Raw genomic sequence first — 16,945 nt, 5'->3', positions numbered from 1 at the left:
CTTCATTGTTCACTTGGAGACTCGGCTCTGGGAGGCTGCTACGGCCTGGCCTGTGGCCAACTCAGGATCAGCGCACAGGGACCTCCTTCTGGAGCCAAGCCCCTCATGATGCAGATGGAGAAACTGAGGCCAGGAGCGGAGAGTGGTGACCCCAGGCCACAGAGCTCGTTAAGGGCGGGACCGGGAGAAATCCATCACCCTGACTCCCAGGGCAGTGCTCTTTCCACTCCCCCATAATCCCCAGGGCCTGGAAACGGGAAGGCGGAAGACAGGCCTGTTGGCCTCGGCTCATTGGAGAGACAGGGGGTCCTGGGTGGGGGGTGGGGGGGGCGGAGAGCTGTTTGAAACCTGGTCTGCAGCAGCACCCAGAAACCCTCTGGCAGTAACAGGACAGACCCGTCCCTCCCCGGTGTTTAAAGAGCCGCAGTAAGATCCTCCTCCGCTTCTTGTTGGCTGTTGTGACAGCAGCCAGTCTCCGCGAAGATGGAGGAGCAGGGCGGTTCCCAGGAATCGATGACCCTGTCTGGGGGGGCCATCACTCACCCTGCCTGCCAGGGGGCCCCACACCGCGCAGCACTGCTGCCTGCAGGCCGAATGCTTAACCATCACAGGGAGCTGTGTTCTCGGAGGAGGAGCTTCTGCCCGCTGGAGGCTCCGAGGCCTGGGCTGGCCAGCATCTGGCCACAGAACAGCTCCGTGGGGTGGGGGTGGGGGCTCTCTGGCGGGCGGGTGGATGGGATCTGAGTCCATGTGCAGGGGGAGCCCCCTTGTTTTGACCCCTCTTTGGGAAAGAAAGACTCACTATTCACATCTCACAGATGGGGAAACTGAGGCCCACAAGCCAGCTGTGTGGTGCCCCCCAAGTTAACCAGCGAGCCAGGCAGTGACAGAGGACCACCTGGGGCCCGGGAACCCTGCCTCCCAGGTGAGAGACTTCCTTAGCTGTGTGACCTTGGGCAAGTAACTTCACATCTCTGAGCGTCACCCATCCCTTGACACAGGGCTGTTGGGAAGAATCAGTGGCTAATGCACCATCTGGTTTGCACGGAGCCGGCATAAAACGGGTATTTCACACATGTCAGCTATTACTATTATTATTATTAAAGCACACGGCAGTCTTTAACTCTGCACCCTCGGCCTGCTCTGTGACAACAGTGGAAGTGGGATTAGCAGTGCAGCCCCCCTCCAAGCTGAGGGGAGCCAGGAGCGGGGAGGGTTAGGATGGAGGTCGGAGATGGCGGAGGGTGGGTGCCGAGGGGCCACATCTTGCTCCTATGCCTGACACCCTCTGTGACCTTGGGCGAGTCTCTCTCTTTCTCTCTCTCTCTCTGTGTCCTCAGGCTCTTTGTTCTTGATGCATCTAAATGAGGGTGCTGCCTGCTGTGTGCTGCAGAGAGAAACCACCCTGGAGGGGGCCAGGAGCCCCTGAAAGTCCCGGGAAGGCCCGAAGCTCTGCCCACCACCCTGCCAGGCAGCCTGGCAGGAAACCACCAGGGGGATTGAGAGCCCAGGGCTTTCCAGGGCTGCCAACTGGTGACCTCTGCCCTGGCCCCCGTGGGAGTCCTCCCACACCCTCCTCCCCTGCTAACCAGGGACTGAGCCCCTCCTGCCCCCCTACTCTGCTCTCCCTCCGGAGCCGCTTGGCGGCTCCCAAGCAGGGCCCATCAGGGTGGAGGCGGCATGTGTCAGCTGGTATTCAGGCTCTGGTTGTGCGCTCACAACGCTCCCCCTCCCCATCTCCCCAAATCCACCCACCCACCCCTTTACCCACTGCTCGGGGCCTTCTGGGCGGCAGCACTAGGCGGAGGGAGTCAGAGCAGCAGCCTTGCGCCCTTGGCTGCTGGGGTAGGCGGACTGACTCACTCGGTCCCCTCCCCGGTGCCCATGGGGCAGCCCCCACGCCCATGGGCGCTGGCACCCCGTCAGGCCCCTGGGTTTCGGGAAAGGAAGCTGCCGCCCGGTGCCTGACCCGCGCTGGCTGAGGATGCGCTCTGCACGCAGGGACCCGCGGGCCCCCGCGCCCGGAGGAGATGTTTAGCCAGCGACCCCCCAGAGCAGGCTCGCTCCTGCGGCCGCCTGCTGGGGCCACCCTGGCCGCGGGCCCGCCGGGACGCCCCTGCCCGCGGCGCCCCTCCCAGGGCCGTGGCGCGTCCCCCGAGTCTCGCAGTATTTCCTCCCTGCACCTTTAAGAAGACCGCTGCTCCGTGGTGGGATGGTGTGTTAAAGCCACACAGAGGAAGTTACGCAGCCCGGATCAGACCGAGAGATAAAAGCCGATGGCGATCGTGAGTGATGGCAGGCGGATTTAGCCTCGGCATTAACTTGGAGCTGAGTGCAGAGGGGCCGTGAAGCGCCCCGCCATCTGGCCCCAGCCGCGCAGGGGGATGCCCCGGCGCCCCGAGGACCAGCCGCGAAGCCCACCCGGGCCGGGGGCAGCCGGGCGCCCGAGCGCGGGTCCTCTCCGAGCCGCCCAGGGGGACCCAAAAGTTTGCACTTGTTAGCAGCGACCTCCCGCTCGGCCCGGGCGGGCGATGCTGGCGGCGCGGGCGGCCCCCTCCCCCGGCCCGCGTCTCCGGGACGGCTGCGGGCGGCCCCCCCGGCGGCCGGAGGGCTCCCCAGCTCCACTCTGACGGCCACAGCGGCGGCGGCCACCGCGGCGGCGGGAGCCGGGAGCGGCGCGGGAAGGAGCGCGGCCTGCAGCCCTCCGCCCTCGCCCCCACCCGGCGCCACCCGAGGGGGAGGCGGAGCGCCGGAGGGTGGCGGTCCTCGGCCTCCGGGTCTCCGCGCCGGGCAGCCGCTCCGAGCTGAGCCGGGTAAGGCGGGCGGGGAGCCCGGGAGGCAGCGGGGGGAGAGCGGCTGCAGCTCTGCCAGCCGGGCTTCCTCTTAAAGGGCTTCGCTGCCCAGGCAGGCTCCCCGGGCCGGGCCGAGCCGCCGACAGCAGCCGGGCAGGGGCTCGGATGCAAAAGTTATTTAGTGGCGGCTGAGACCGCGCAGGGCTGGAGCCGGAGAGGGGCGTGCGAGTGCATTTGTAGCGGCTCCTTAAAGGAGTCGCTTGCCTTCAGGCCGGCTTCCCACCGGGGTCTTTCTCCAGCGTGTGTGTGTGGGGGGGCGGGGGGATGGATGTTGCGAGAATGCCTGGGTGTGTTTGCAAAGAGGAAACTAACCCTTCTCTCGAGCCCCCCCCCCATTAAATTTCCACAGCTAGCGCCCACCCCACCCCACCCCCTTCCCGTGTCTCCGAAGCCGGGGTCCGTGTGAGCTGCAGAGGGAAACTCCTGGCCACCCAGGACTGGAAACTTCTTTCCTGCAGGGGAGGGGCGGGTGCATGGGGAGGGGTTGTGCAGGGACCGGCTTGGGGACCCTGTGGAGGCCAACCTCGGACTGGGTGGGACACAGATGGGGGAGCAGGAGCCGCCGGACGGCGGGAAGAGGACGGGGGCTCACGGGCCCGATCCACCAGGAGTAAGTTGCCCGCCTGTGGGGCGGGGAGGGGTGGGGAGGCGGCAGGGGAAATGGTGCAACTCATTTGCGGCGCTTCGCTCGCTCGGCGTCTTCTAAGTAAGGGAGCTGCATCCAGCGAGGGCGCACCCTCGGGGCCGGCCCGGCCTTCATTAAAAGCGTGATTATTAATTGTTCCCGCGCCTGGCACTCAACTTGGGAGGACAAAAAGCAGCCGCGGGATCACCCGCACGTCCAGGTGCTGTGCACGCCGTTCGCCGCGCCCCCCGAGCGCGGACCCACCGGCCCGGGGCTGCGCGGGCCAAGCTGAGCCGCCCGCCCCGCAGCCCCGCCGCGGCCACCCCCTCGCGCCCCGCCCCCCGCACTCAACTTTCCGGGGCTCCGCGGCCTCCGAGAGGGTGTGGGGTGGTCGGGAGCCACGAAAGGCTCTTGTTCCCGGGCTGGGGCGCCGGCGCCTCCGGAACCCGGATGCTCGCGGAGTCGGCGGTGAGCGGGGCACCTACGGGACCCGACCGGGGCGGGGAGAGGTCGAGAGGTCGGACGAGGGGCGGCGGGGTGGGGGGGGGCGGAAGGTAGCCCCGGTGGACTCCCCCTTTCTTCCTGGCACCTCCCCCTGAAGGCAGTTTCACCCTCCTCGGCTGCCCCGCTGGGAAGGGAGAGGGAACCTCGGGTGCCGGGGTCCCCGGAGAAGCCCCCAGCACCCCCTCCAGGGACCCCCGGGGGCGCCGCGCCCTCGGCGGGCGGCAAGTTTCCCACGAGGCGAGGGCGCAGCCGGCAGGTCCGGGAGGAGCCAGCTCCCCGCTCGGAGAGGCGCTAATTCAATAAGACAGAGAAAGCGGAGTTGAGAAATCCTGGTAAAATCTAATTTTCGGGTTTTAATACCCTGGCTATCAGCCCCCCTCGGCTCCGAGGACTCTTAAAAGAAAATAAAGCGCATCGATCCCATTTGTTTCGGGGGCTGCAGTTTCTTCATAATATCAGGTGGAGATTTATTTTCCGAGGAGAAGCCGATCCGCCGGGATGCAACCTCTCACTCTGAAATGTCCCCGCGGGCTCTCCCCCCGGCGTTCCGCCTCCCGGTTCCGGGGCCTGTGGCGTCCCTCCGCCCCCTCCCTTTTTTGCTTTTTGGCAAAAACCGACTGTCATATTCTCTTGCCGAGTTCACAACTCCCCGACGGCGGCGCCCAATTGATTGACTAGTTGTAAACATATCCATTACCCCCGCCCCCGGCGGACTTGGTTGTTGTCCGCCCCATTTTCCAGGGAACGCGTGGCATTTAAGCCAACAGAACTGCCATGCAATGAATAGATTTGCCAGTAGCCCGGTGCGCCGCCTGCCCCGGCCTCCTAGCCCCCCGGCCCAGTGCCCACCCAGCGCCCGCCCGGCTCCGGAGCAGCCCAGCTGGTCCCGCAGGTGAAGGAGCCCCCGCTGCACCCGGGAGCCCCTACCTGTTGGGGAACAGTTGGGACTCGAGGCTGGAAGGATTCATTAGGGACCTGCTGTTTTCTGGGCAGCACAAAGCTCACTCGGGTAGAAGCATCCAAACCTTTGCAGGCCGCGCTATTTTATTTTTACTACAATTTCTCGGGTTGTAAAAATAGTCGCCAGGCGGGTTCTTTCTGAGAGTTTTCTAGCCAGGAGCGAATTCAAGGCCGGGCAGCCTCTATAACAGGTTTCTTTTACATTACAGCCAGAGGTGAGCCGGGGAAAATGTGGTCCCCTCCCCCTCATCCATCTCCATCTAGAGCTCTTCAGCCAGCCAGGGGGGCAGGGGCCGCCTCCTTAATTCAGATTTACGACCTGGGCCTGGAGCTCAGGGCGCTGGCTTCTCCCGGGAAGGTGCTGAGGGGAAGGTGCTGAGTCTCCAAGCCCCCTGGGGACCATGCCCACCCTCCCAGTTTGTCCTGCCGGCAGGAATGGGTCTGCGTCTGGGTGGAGAATGGGGTTTCCTGCAGGGGCTGGAGAGGGTGTCGGGGGAGCCTGGCTGGTTGCACCAAGCTGCAGCCCTTGGGGGACTTAGATGCAATGATTGCCGACATGAGAACCGGCATACTTAGTAACGCAGAGCTTCTGCTGTGACTCACGGCGGTGACCTTTGCCCTGTGGGCTCCTGTTTCTGGTCGGGCTCCCACGCTGGCTGGACTCCTCCTGGTGATGTATATCTATCCCCTGCCGGGGAGCACAGCACACTACCGGGCGTGTTTTTTACAAGAGGACATCCGTATTAGTCACATCTATTTGGGCTTTTTAAGATAATTGCCAGTAGCTTAAAATAGGAAAGCCATAATCATAATAGTGATCCGTTTATAAACAGCCCCTCTGCGGATGGTTGCAAAATGTTGGCCTCGATCAGAAAACCCAGATGACAGAGTGTTGTCACTTCTGTTGAAGGCTTCAGCACCCCTCGTTTCTTAGGGTTGAAAATGAAACTCGCCAGCTCCGAGTTTGGAGAGCTGTTTATCGGACCGACCGTAGGCCTGCTCCTGGCCCGCTGTCTACCTGTACGCACAGCCCATCGGCGCCGGGGGTACACTCACAGCTCTGCTTTGACGTTTTGACTGGTCGGTCAGGGTGTTTTAAAGCCACCATTCATTCTTGGCTGCTGGGGATGTTTTCGGGAGTCACCGGCCTCAAGCAAGGGCACTTCTGCTGGCCTAACGCCCCCATTAAGCGAGGAGAAAACGCACCACCTTTTTAATAATGTGCCCGGCCTCCAAATGTGCAACTCCAATATTAATAAAAATAACCCAGCTTCCTCAGAGACCTCGCTAATGCAGCCTCATTTTTTGCACATTTTGCCAGAGAGCTTTTGTTCTTATGCATCTCTGTCCCCTCTTCTTCTCTTTTTAATTTGTTGCAGGTGTTGTTGCTAATGAGCTCTCCTTCCCTCTTCCCATGAAAGACAAGCCAGACCCCGAGTACCCGCATGGATGGAGCTGAAGTCCCAGAAACTTCATAATAAGTTGCCAATGGCTACCAGCCAAGGTCAGCCGGCCCCCACTCGTGCCGGTCCCCACCAAGGCAGAGCCCAATAAGCTGCTCCCCAGTTAACACCTCCGTCGCTTTTTTATGTTCCAGTCCAGCCACACAATCGTTGTCACTTTCAACTCACATGAAAAGAAATCTCTTTTATGGGTCTGAGATGCCAAGTCCAGTCCCGTAGAGGGACCAGGTTTCCAGCTCACCCGTCCACCTCCTGATTTCATTTCATCTTTACAACACAGGCCGGAGGGTTGTTTTGCGGGAGTGGTGAGCCCATCACACATGAAGGGCCCTTTAAAGACCAGGACTGGCTGGAAGGACAGAAATTAAAGGCACTCTGATCCGGCCCCATGCCAGCTCCCCTCGGATTGCCTCCCGATCCCATTTCCATCCACTGTCACAACCGGAGAGTCTGCCTGAGTTGATCAGGTTCCCCTGCGGGAGAGGGGGAATGCCAAGGTCAGGAGGACTCCGAGTGATGGGCCGCTGTTTGATCTGCCCATCAGCAGTCTGAGAAACGCTGGCTCCGAGGTTTCCTCCCGGCCTTTGGGGAAAAGCAAGTTCCTCGCTGCTCCCCGGCAGCGCCGTCCCTGGGACCTCCGCCTCCACCGCCGGGCAGATGCGGCCTGTCCATGCTGAGGCCTCGAGTCCCGCCTGACCCAGCCGCCGCCTCTCCAGGGCCCCTCTGGGCCGGACCCCCCGGACTGCACAGCCATGCTGGGCCTGCTGGCTCTCCTCCTGCACTGCCTCCCGCTGGCCGCCGGGGACTATGACATCTGCAAATCCTGGGTGACCTCGGATGAGGGCCCCACCTGGGAGTTCTATGCCTGCCAGCCCAAGGTGATGCGCTTGAAGGACTATGTCAAGGTGAAGGTGGAGCCCAAGGGCATCACGTGCGGAGACCCCCCTGAGAGATTCTGCTCCCACGTGAGTCAGCCCACTAGGGCTCTGTCTGCTCGGGCCAGTGGGAGGGCGTCTGGGACGGACCCTGGGGATGGGTGAGCTGAGTGGGGGGGGCCGAGGCAAAAGGTTGACTTGAATGCAGTTTGGAAACGTGCCAAAGCGAAGGCCGCCCTGAGGACCCTGGGGTCATGTGACATTATTCTCTGGGGTGGGGAAGTTGCTGCCCAGTGGACCGCTGGATCCTTTTCTCTTGGGAAAACCATAGTTGTCACAGTCCCAGCCTCCCAGCTATGCCCCGCCCACCAGAGAAGCCCCACCCACCAGACAAGCCCCACCTCCCTGGTAGGAAGTCTGCATTCTGGGCGAGTGAGCAAGGCTACCTGCTGACCTCCCTCTGCTCGTCCCTTCTGCCTCCCTATCCCACCTGATCCCATCCAGCAAACAGTGTTGCCAGGCCAGGGTATGCCACGCCCGCAGCTGGCCCTTTGTAGCTGGTGGGTGATGGAAGGGCAGAGGGAGGCAGGAGGGGTCAGACCAGGATGGCAGTGTGACTGGTGCCCTTTCCAATTCCATCCCCACGTGCCACGGGGTATGTCAGCGCTCAGGTAATGTTAACAACAACAACAGTAATAATAGCAGGGGTCATGCATGCAAGCTCCCTGAGTGCGTGGGCTTGGAGCTCGACATGCGTCATTCCATGGAGTCCTCCCCTCAGCGCAGCCAGGTTGACTGTGCTCCCAAAGCAGGAGTTGTGGAGGATGGCTCTGGACCAGTGGCATCTCTGGGCCTCTATTCCACCATCTGTGAAATGGGCATGCTAGTAGCATACTCCGGTCATTGTAAGGAATACGTGAGCTAATTTGTATGTGTAACATGCTCAGGCTAGTGTCTGGCACAGAGCATGTTCCCCTAGATGTTAGCTGTTGCCATTCCCATCATACAGATGGAGAAACTGAGGCTCATACACACCAGGAAGTATTCTGGTCCCCAAGTCACTGAGCTAAACCACCTTCTGAGAAGTGCCTTCCCCACTGGGCTTGTTCTGGAGGCTCGGGGCCTGGCAGGAGGCCGGGCAGGGCAGCCAGGCTGCGGGAGCTCACGGGAGGGGCTCAGCATTAACCTCAGGCTGTCTGCTGCCTCCGTGTCCTTGCGGGGAGGGCCTCCCGGTCTCTGGGTTTATGGCTGGACTGAGCTGGCGTCCCTGCCAGCTCCTGAGGAGGCCTCAGCCCCAGGGGACGCTTCAGTCCTCTCCCAGGGCAGACAGCCCAGGCAGGCAGGTCCCTGCTCGGTGGTGAAGTCGTGAGCTGTCACTGTGGGCAGTGGCTGGGCTGGGGAGAGAGGGACGGCGGAAAGGCTGGGAGCTGGGGCCGGAGAGTCTGTGGGAATGAGGGCCCTGGGGACCCCAGAGCGGCACTGGCTCAGGGACGGGCAAGGAGGCTGGCCCCTGAAGGTCAGGGGCAAGGCCGGGGGGAGCCCAGCTCTGTCCGCACCCCAGGCTGGCTGCCCACCCAGCTCAGGTGAGGACTTCTGTGCACACTCCCTGGGCAGCGTCAACCTCTGCTTCTCTCTCGGATTAGCCTTAACCGTATTTCTTCTCTTAAATATTAATCATTTCCTGAATGTGCTGGCGGGGGGAGGGGCAGGCAGCTAAATCGTCACTCACTGGGCCAGCTTCTGGTCAAGGACCGGAGGAGAGGAGATGCCCATCACAGGCAAGTCCAAGGCCTCTCCTGGCCAAGGCTGCTGGGATGCCCTTGGCCCTGGACCTCCATCCTCCACAGAGAGCCCAGCGCAGCTGCCAGGGTGGCTGGTCACCCCCAGAGTCCTGATGCCGAGCAGCCCAAACCCAGGCAGTGCCCGCGAGCCCTGGGCTTGGGAAGAGGCTTCTGACCCCCGCTTTCCTCCTGGGGTGACGGGAGGAGGCAGGGGAGCAGAGCTCTCAGATCCCCTCATCGTGGGTCCTCGGGGTCTGATGGACGCAGCTGCTTCATTCCAGGCGGCCAGCGGCTCTGGTGACAGACGTGCAGCCCAGGAGGGTGGGGACGCTGCCTGGTTGGGTGGAGGGCAAGCTGCCTTGGGCAGGGGCCTGGCTTCCGCAGGGAGGAGGGATCCCACCCAGATGGATTCAACTCCCCACACCCTCGTTGATTGCAGCTCCTCCCAGCAGGGCCTGTTGTCTCTAGGATGCTGTGGCTCCGGTCTGTCCTAATCCCAGCTCAGGGATTAGAAGGTGTCGCCTAAATCCTGCCAAGGTCACTCACTCGGTCTAGAAGGCGGCTGGGAACTCACCCACCGGGTGGCTGGGTCTCTCCTCTCCCCGCTTAGGGTCCCTGCTCTGCCATGGTGCCGGGCCAGGACGCAGCCGCCCCTGGTGTCCTGGTGCAGTGCTGGCACATAGTAGCTGCTCAGTGTGCGGTACTGTTATTTGCTTCCTGTTGTTGTTGATCCCTTGGCGGCGGCCGTCCCTGCCTTTTCTTCTCTGCCTCACTTCCGCCTGAGGAGTGTCAGGGTACAGGCCGGCCTTGGGTGCTCAGGCAGCTTCACCTCCGCCAGCCCAGCAGGTGTTGTTAACCGGCCACCAGGGGGCGCCCCAATGATCCCTTAACCTAACCATGGCCCAGTGGGTCCCTATGCCCAGGCAACCCTCCTGCAGCGGGAGCTGGGCTGTCCCAACATCCAACCACCTGGAGCCTGAGGCCCAGAGCACCCTGAGGGTGAAGGGGGGCCCAGGGGTGGCTGCCCTTTTCAGAGTTGGGGTGCAGACCCTCTCTGCCCCAGGCTTTGTCCTTCAGCAAAGCCACCTGAGAACTGAATTGTAAATTCCAGCCGGTGAGGAAGGGCAGGGAGAAGGAAAACCAAGATAAATGAATAAATAGAAGCCTATTGGCTCAAAATGCACAATGAGAATTAATAGGGATGAGCTGTCAGCGAGGGTTCTCGGGCAAGGGCAAGGTTTCAACAAGAGGAGACGCCCCAGCCCTCATTCCCGCTCGGCCGGGAGGGCCGCCTGCGAGGCTGTGGGGCCCAGGAGAGGCGGGGGAGGCGGTGCCCAGAGAGGCCTCTCAATCCTGGAGGGCGGCTGCCACTCCGGACCCCGATGGGTGGGGGATGCCAGTGGGCACGAGGAGCTTGCTCCCAAAGAGGTGGCAGCTGCCGTGAAAGGAAGGATACCCTTCCCTTGTGCCTTTGAGACGAGCGCTAACCCTGAGCTTCAGGAGAGAGATGGTGAGGAGAGGGGAGGGCATAGCACCAGCCACAGACCAGGCAGGTGACGTTCACAGCGATCCCACCACTCCCCACTTGCTACCCAAGTGTGGTCCTGGGCCCAGGAGCCTGGCCGCACCTTGCTGGGCATGCAGAGTGCCGGTCCGCCCAGGGCCGAGCGGAAGCTGCTAACCAGCGGACGGATGCAGGCAGGGCGTGGCCTGGGAAAGGCTGCTGCCCTCTTCGTCAGGGTCACCGACGGCGGACGTTCCCAGGGGGCCTTTCGGGTTAAGGGGGCAGTCGCTGCTGAGGGAGAAAGACACCGAGGGCAGGGTTCCCGGGAGTGAGCGGACGGAGCCGGGACCTGAGATCCCTGAATGCTGGAGACAGGTAGAAGGTTCCAGGGAGAGGAAGGCCTGATCCCAGCAAGAGCCACAGGCCTGGAATCTGAAGATGTGAGCCCGCATCCCGGCTTTGCCACTCCCCTCGGGCGTGGTGACCTGGGGGGAGGTCTGTAAACTGTCTGAGCCTCAGTTTCCCCATCTGTGATGAGGGACAGTCTGGCTGCTGTGCCTACCCCACCAGCTTCATCTCTCAGAACACCTCCTGCACGTCAAGGGCATGTGCTCTATTCCAGTGTGAGGCTTCCTATTATCATCTATCCAGGCTAGTGTTTTTATTGATTTCAGAGAGGAAGGGAGAGGAATAGAGAGATAGAAACATTGATGAGAGATAGAAACATCAGTCAGCTGCCTCCTGCACGCCCTACAGCTGCCTCAAGCCCGCAACCCAGGCCTGTGCCCTGACCGGGAATCGAACTGTGACCTCCTGGTTCCTGGGTCAATGCTCAACCACTGGGCCACACCGGCCGGGCTCATTTATCCAGTCTTGACAATCCTGCTTCTTCCATGGTGACGTGGACGGACATTAAACATTATTTCAGGGGCGTTAGCACACAGGGCCTTGGTCTTGGTAGACGGGGAAGCCGTGAAAGCACATCTCTAAGCACACCCCTTCCTCAACACCTGCTTTACCTTCTCTGTGTCTCGGTTTACCCAGATGCAGAGCAAATGGCCCCTCATTCTTCCCCCAGGGGGTTTGCTCAGCTGATTAATGCAGGTGGCAGGTGGGTCTTGGAGGCCTCAGGTCCCTCCCCACCGTGACATTCAACGCCACATGGGATCAAGGTCACAAGTGCCCCACCTCCTGCCTGACCTCCACGTTCAGAACGTCTTTCCGAGGTGACCAGCCCCCGGGCCCAGCCCCCTCCCTGCTCTCACCCTGGCCCCAAACCCACAGAGGCGGGTGTGGGACCCCCTCCCAGCCTCCCTCCCTCCGGCGCACCTCTCCAGCCCTAGACCTGAGGTCTGACCTCACGCCAGGCATGGTCGTGAGGAAAAGCGAGATGATAACTCTTGCAAATCCAAGTCAGCAACACGAGAAAAGCAACAGACGTTAGAGACAAAGGCCGCCCGGCTCCCCCAGCCCTCCCGCCATTTCCCCTCCTTGCCTGTCTCCTCCGCCTCCGCGCCTTCCCCTGCTTCCTCATTTCCGGGGCTTCCCCGGTTTACCTGCATCACCTGCTCCAGGAGGCTGCCTGCTGCCCAGCCCAGGTGGGTCAGAGCATCCCCACCTGGGCGCCTCCCTGTCACTGTTCTCACGGAGGTGGCCCATTGGGTAAGAGGCCAGGCCCTGAGGGCAGAGAGGTGGAGGTCAGCATCCCCTGCTGTGTGACCTTTGACATGAGGCTAACCCCTCTGAGCCTTAGTTCCTTAAATCGGAGCTATTAATAGAATACACATGCGGGCCTGGCGCGTAGTAGATGCTCAATTCATGTGAGCTATTATACTCCTGCTGTTTGCTTCCTGCTTGGATTTCGAGCTCCTCAAAGGCAGGGTTCAGCTTTGCGTCCCTCCCTCTTGGCTCAGTCAGTGCTCAGTAAGCGTTTACTGAACGAATGGATGGGTGGGTAGAAGGGCGGTGTAACCCGGGAAGGCTTCTTGGAGGAGGAGAGATCCAAGCTGAGTCTGCTTCTCTGCACTGGAGTCCCTGCTCTGTGGGCGCTGTGATCAGATGACACCAGGAGCCTGCACAGCTGCATCCTGAAGCAGGACGTAACTTTAGAACCTGAGCTTCACCCAACCCTTAGTTAGAGCCACTCAGTCTCTTGAATCGCCAGAGGCAGGCCCGGCGTAGGACAAGAATAGTTCCACGCGTGACATCTCGTTGCACAGGGACGTCTCCTTCCCCAGCAGCAGACAGATGCCTGAGAGGTCTGGGGCCGCATGAGTGAGATCCTTGCCCCTGACTTTTCTTAAGAGAGTGGGTTTGGGCCCAGATCCCCTGCGGAGGGTGGAGGGCAGTGCAGCTGGAGCTGGGGGGGGGGGGGGGGGGGGGGGCGCGAGGGAAAGGGCCTGGAGGGGGCATCTTTCCAGAGAGCCCGAGACTTCGAGGTCCTAGAACTTTCCAGTTACCACAGCCTCACCTTCCGCAGGCTCGTCTTCCTTGGTCCACATTCCCAGCCCTGGGTTTAGTGTGCTTTCATTTTTCTCCAAGTGCATATATCCTCTCGGCTGCCTCAGCCCCACAGGTGGCGAGGTAGGGGGTGGGCGAGGGACAGGCAGGCGGGCTGCACCCGCGGTGGCCGAGGATTTGGGACCTGGGATGCAGCAAACGGGGCTCCTCCTCCTTCCGCCCTCCAGGTGTGGCGCTGGGATAAGTCCCTGTGGCTCTGAGCCTCGGTTTGCGCATCTGAAAATGGGGCTGATACGGGACAGGTGGAAGGCAGCTGTGCGGATGGGATGAGACAGGCATGTAAAGGCCTCAGCTGGGGACCTGGCACCAAATGAAGGTTCCAGAAGGGGATTTTTTTTCCATCCTAGAATGTAGCTTGAGAGAAAAAAGGAGGAGAAAAAGCAGAAAGTACAGACAGAAGATGGTCCCATCGGCCAGCTGTGTGCCGTGGGGGACAGTCACGTGGGCTGTGGTCCAGGGGCTGGGCAGCGGGGTGGCCTGGGGCGGGCTCTGGCCTTGAAGGGCGGGCAGGGTTAGAGGAGCGGTGGTGAGGGCAGGAGAAACGCTGTGAGGGAGAGTGTGTGGATGACGGGACAAGCCACTCACCTGCTCAGTCCCTCGAAGCCCTCCCAGCCCCTAGTCCCCTACGCCTGTGGGGGCGGGGATGTTACTGTGCCATTGGATGGATGAACAAACTGAGGCTTCCCAAGGCCCCCAAGTGGGTCCACCTTCCTCTGTGGGCTCATAGCCAATCTGTAGGGTCTGGGGGTTAGGCCGAGGGGGTGGCAGCAGGGAGGGGAGGGGGGACCCGCGGGCGGGCTGGGGCCTGGAAGGCCCGAGCCCCAGGCTGGCACAGAGCTGGGCAGGCTCAAAGGACCGCTCCAAGCTGCACCTCTTGCCTTCACCCCCAGCCGTCGCCACCCCAGGAACGGGCTGTGGCTGCAGCTCTGTCCCCATCACGCAGCCCCCCGGCCCGGGCGCTCCTGGCTGGGACCCTGCCGGGCCCCTGTGGCCCATGGGGAGGCCCGGCTTCTTCCTGGAGGGGCCCGGAAAGTGGGAAATGGCAGATGAGGCAGAAACCGGTTCCGTTGGGCTTTGGTTTGCGGGTTCTGATTTGTTTTTCATCAGCAGCAGATTTGCTGAAATATATGAAAATGTGTTTCTAGTTCCCTGAGCGCACGCCAACTGCTGGCGGGGGGCGGCATGTTAGAGCAGAGCGAGCGCGGGCTGGGTGCCCGGCAGCTCCAGGCCCTGGCAGCCTCCTTGCTTCGGGGACTCCATGCCAGGCCCCCAGCCTCAGTTTCCCCAACTGTGCACCCTGGGGTTGGGCAGGGGTGGGCAAACTTTTTGACTCGAGGGCCACAATGGGTTCTTAAACTGGACCGGAGGGCCGGAACAAAAGCATGGATGGAGTGTTTGTGTGAACTAATATAAATTCAAAGTAAACATCATTACATAAAAGGGTACGGTCTTTTTTTTTTTTTAGTTTTATTCATTTCAAAGGGGCCGGATCCGGCCCGCGGGCCGTAGTTTGCCCACGGCTGGGCTAGACTAACCAGATCCTGAGTGATGGCCAGATACGTTCTGGGATTTGGGGAAATCTAGGGTGGGGGTTAGCCTTGCTCACAAACAGACCACATCGGGGGCCCCAGTGCAGGGCGAGGCTTCTTTTTCAAGTTCAAACTCCTTTATCAGAGTACGTATTCTCGTAAATGAAAATCCAAAGGAAAGCAAGCCAAGTGATAACATATAACACCCCAGCACAAATAAACTCACTTATTTTTTTAATGGATGGAACTTACATGTAACATTGTATTCGTTTTAAGTGTTCAACGTAATGGTTTGATAATGTATTTATTGCGAAAGGATGCCCACTATAAGTTCAGTTAGCATCCCTCACCACACATAGTTTAAAAACATTATTTTTGTGATGAAAGCATTTAAAAAATTTTTCTTTCATTTTTGAATTGAGGTGAAATTGACATAGCATGAAATTAACCACTTAAAAATGTTATTGCTGTAAAGTACATGTAACATAAAAGTTGCCTTTTTTGTGCATTTGTAAGTGAACAGTGCAATGGCATTTAGCACATTCACAGAGCTGTGGGACCACCGTCTCTGTCCAGTTCCAGAACATTCCCATGCCCCCAAAGGAAATCCCATCCCCATGAGCAGTCACTCCCCGCTCCGGCCTCCTCCAGCCCTGGCAACCCTGTCTGCTCTCTGCTCATGGATGTTTCCGCCTCTTCTAGATGTTCGGTATAAATGGAATCACACAATGTGTGACCTTTGTGTCTGGCTCCTTTCACTCGGCATGTTGTTTTTGAGGCTCACCCATGTAGCAGGTGTCAGCACCCACTCCTTTTTCGTGGCTGGGTAATACTCCTCTGTATCATCTACCACCGTTTATCAACTCGTCAGTTGATGGACATTAGGGTTGTTTCCACTTTTTCGGGCTATTATAAATAATACTAGAGGCCCAGTGCATGAACTTTGTGCATGGGGGGGCTCCCTCAGCCCAGCCTGCACCCTCTCCAATCCGGGACCACTGGCTCCTAACCGCTCGCCTGCCTGCCTGATTGCCCCTAACTGCCCTCCCCTGCTGGCTTGATCGCCCCTAACTGCCTCTGCCTCGGCCCCTGCCACCGTGGCTTTGGCCAGAAGGACATCTGGAAGACGGCCGGTCTAATTAGCACATTACCCTTTTATTAGTGTAGATTGTTATGATCATTTGTGGACAAGTTTTTTCATAAGCATGTGTTCCCATTTCTCTTGGGTGCATAGCTAGGAGTGGAGTGGCTGGGTCACGTGGTAATTTTTATATTTAAGTTTGTGAGGAACTGCCGGACTGTTTCCCACGGTGGCTGCACCATTTACATCCCCACCAGCACTCACAAAGGTTCCGATTTCTCCACGTCCTCGCCAACATTTGTTACTTATTATGGTCACCCAATGGGTGTGCAGTGGATCTCATGGTGGTTTTGATTTGCGTTTCCCTATGACCAGCGATGCTGGGCATCGTGTGCGTATTGGCCATTTGCACGTCTTTGAAGCAATGTCTAGTCTGGCCCTTTGCCCATTTTTAAATTGAGTTGTTTGTCTGTTGTTGAGTTGTGCATGTTCTTTATATAATCTGGATGCCAGGCTCTTGTTAGACATATGATTTGGAAAAGTTTCCCCCATCTACAAACAATCTTTTACTCTCTGACATGTCCTTCGATACACAAAAAGTTTTTATTTTAGTCAAGTCTAATTTATCCACTTCCTCCTTTTGTTGTCACAGCTAGGAAACCACTGCAGAATGGAAGGTTGTCAACGTTTGCCCCTCTGTTTTCTTCTAAGACTTTTATAGTTTTAGCTCTGATGTTTAGGTGTTGTACATGGTCTAAGAGAAGCGTCCAACTTCATTCTTTTTTTTTTTTAATATATCTTTATTGATTTCAGAGAGGAAGGGAGAGGAATAGAGAGTTAGAAACATCGATGATGAGAGAGAAACATCGATCAGCTGCCTCCTGCACATCCCCTCCTGGGGATGTCCCCACAACCAAGGTACATGCCCTTGACCGGAATCAAACCGGGGACCTTTCAGTCCGCAGGCCGACGCTCTATCCACTGAGCCAAACAGGTTAGGACCAACTTCATTCTTTTGCGTGTGGATACCCCGTTCTCCCGGCACCGTTTGCTGAAGAAACTGTTCTTTTCATCCAATGTCCTTAGTTTTCTCTACTGTCCCATTTCACAGATGGCGAAACTGAGACTCCAATACTGAGTGGCAGGGCCCAGGCTCAGAGGCAGACCCTAATCATTTAACCACTAAGCCACGGGGGGCCCGAGGACAGGGAGAGCCCAGCTGCTCCCCCCTCCCCCTCCCTCTTTTACTAA

General features: G+C 59.5%; 1 protein-coding gene across 4 annotated transcripts in view; it reads left to right on the top strand.

The window, feature by feature from the left end:
* The first annotated feature begins 1,854 nt into the window (after positions 1-1,854).
* The window catches only part of NTNG2 (netrin G2), a 49,239-nt gene continuing 34,148 nt past the window's right edge, over positions 1,855-16,945 (top strand). The window contains exons 1-3 of one of the 4 annotated variants that reach the window (XM_070430399.1): positions 1,855-2,813; positions 6,321-6,445; positions 6,952-7,369. In XM_070430399.1, the coding sequence (XP_070286500.1) occupies positions 7,157-7,369 (213 nt within the window). In that variant the 5' untranslated portion in view covers positions 1,855-2,813; positions 6,321-6,445; positions 6,952-7,156. Of the gene's footprint in view, positions 2,814-3,625; positions 3,698-6,320; positions 7,370-16,945 lie in introns of those variants that run through there. The other 3 variants (XM_070430398.1, XM_070430401.1, XM_070430397.1) reach the window with 3 other exon arrangements.

The sequence above is a fragment of the Myotis yumanensis genome, unplaced genomic scaffold (genome assembly GCF_028538775.1).
Source record: "Myotis yumanensis isolate MYYU_CA2020_CCGP unplaced genomic scaffold, mMyoYum1.0.hap1 SCAF_12, whole genome shotgun sequence".
Classification (NCBI taxonomy): domain Eukaryota; kingdom Metazoa; phylum Chordata; class Mammalia; order Chiroptera; family Vespertilionidae; genus Myotis; species Myotis yumanensis.
The sequence above is the reverse complement of the archived record's forward strand: the minus strand, read 5'-3'. Positions and strand labels throughout refer to the sequence as shown.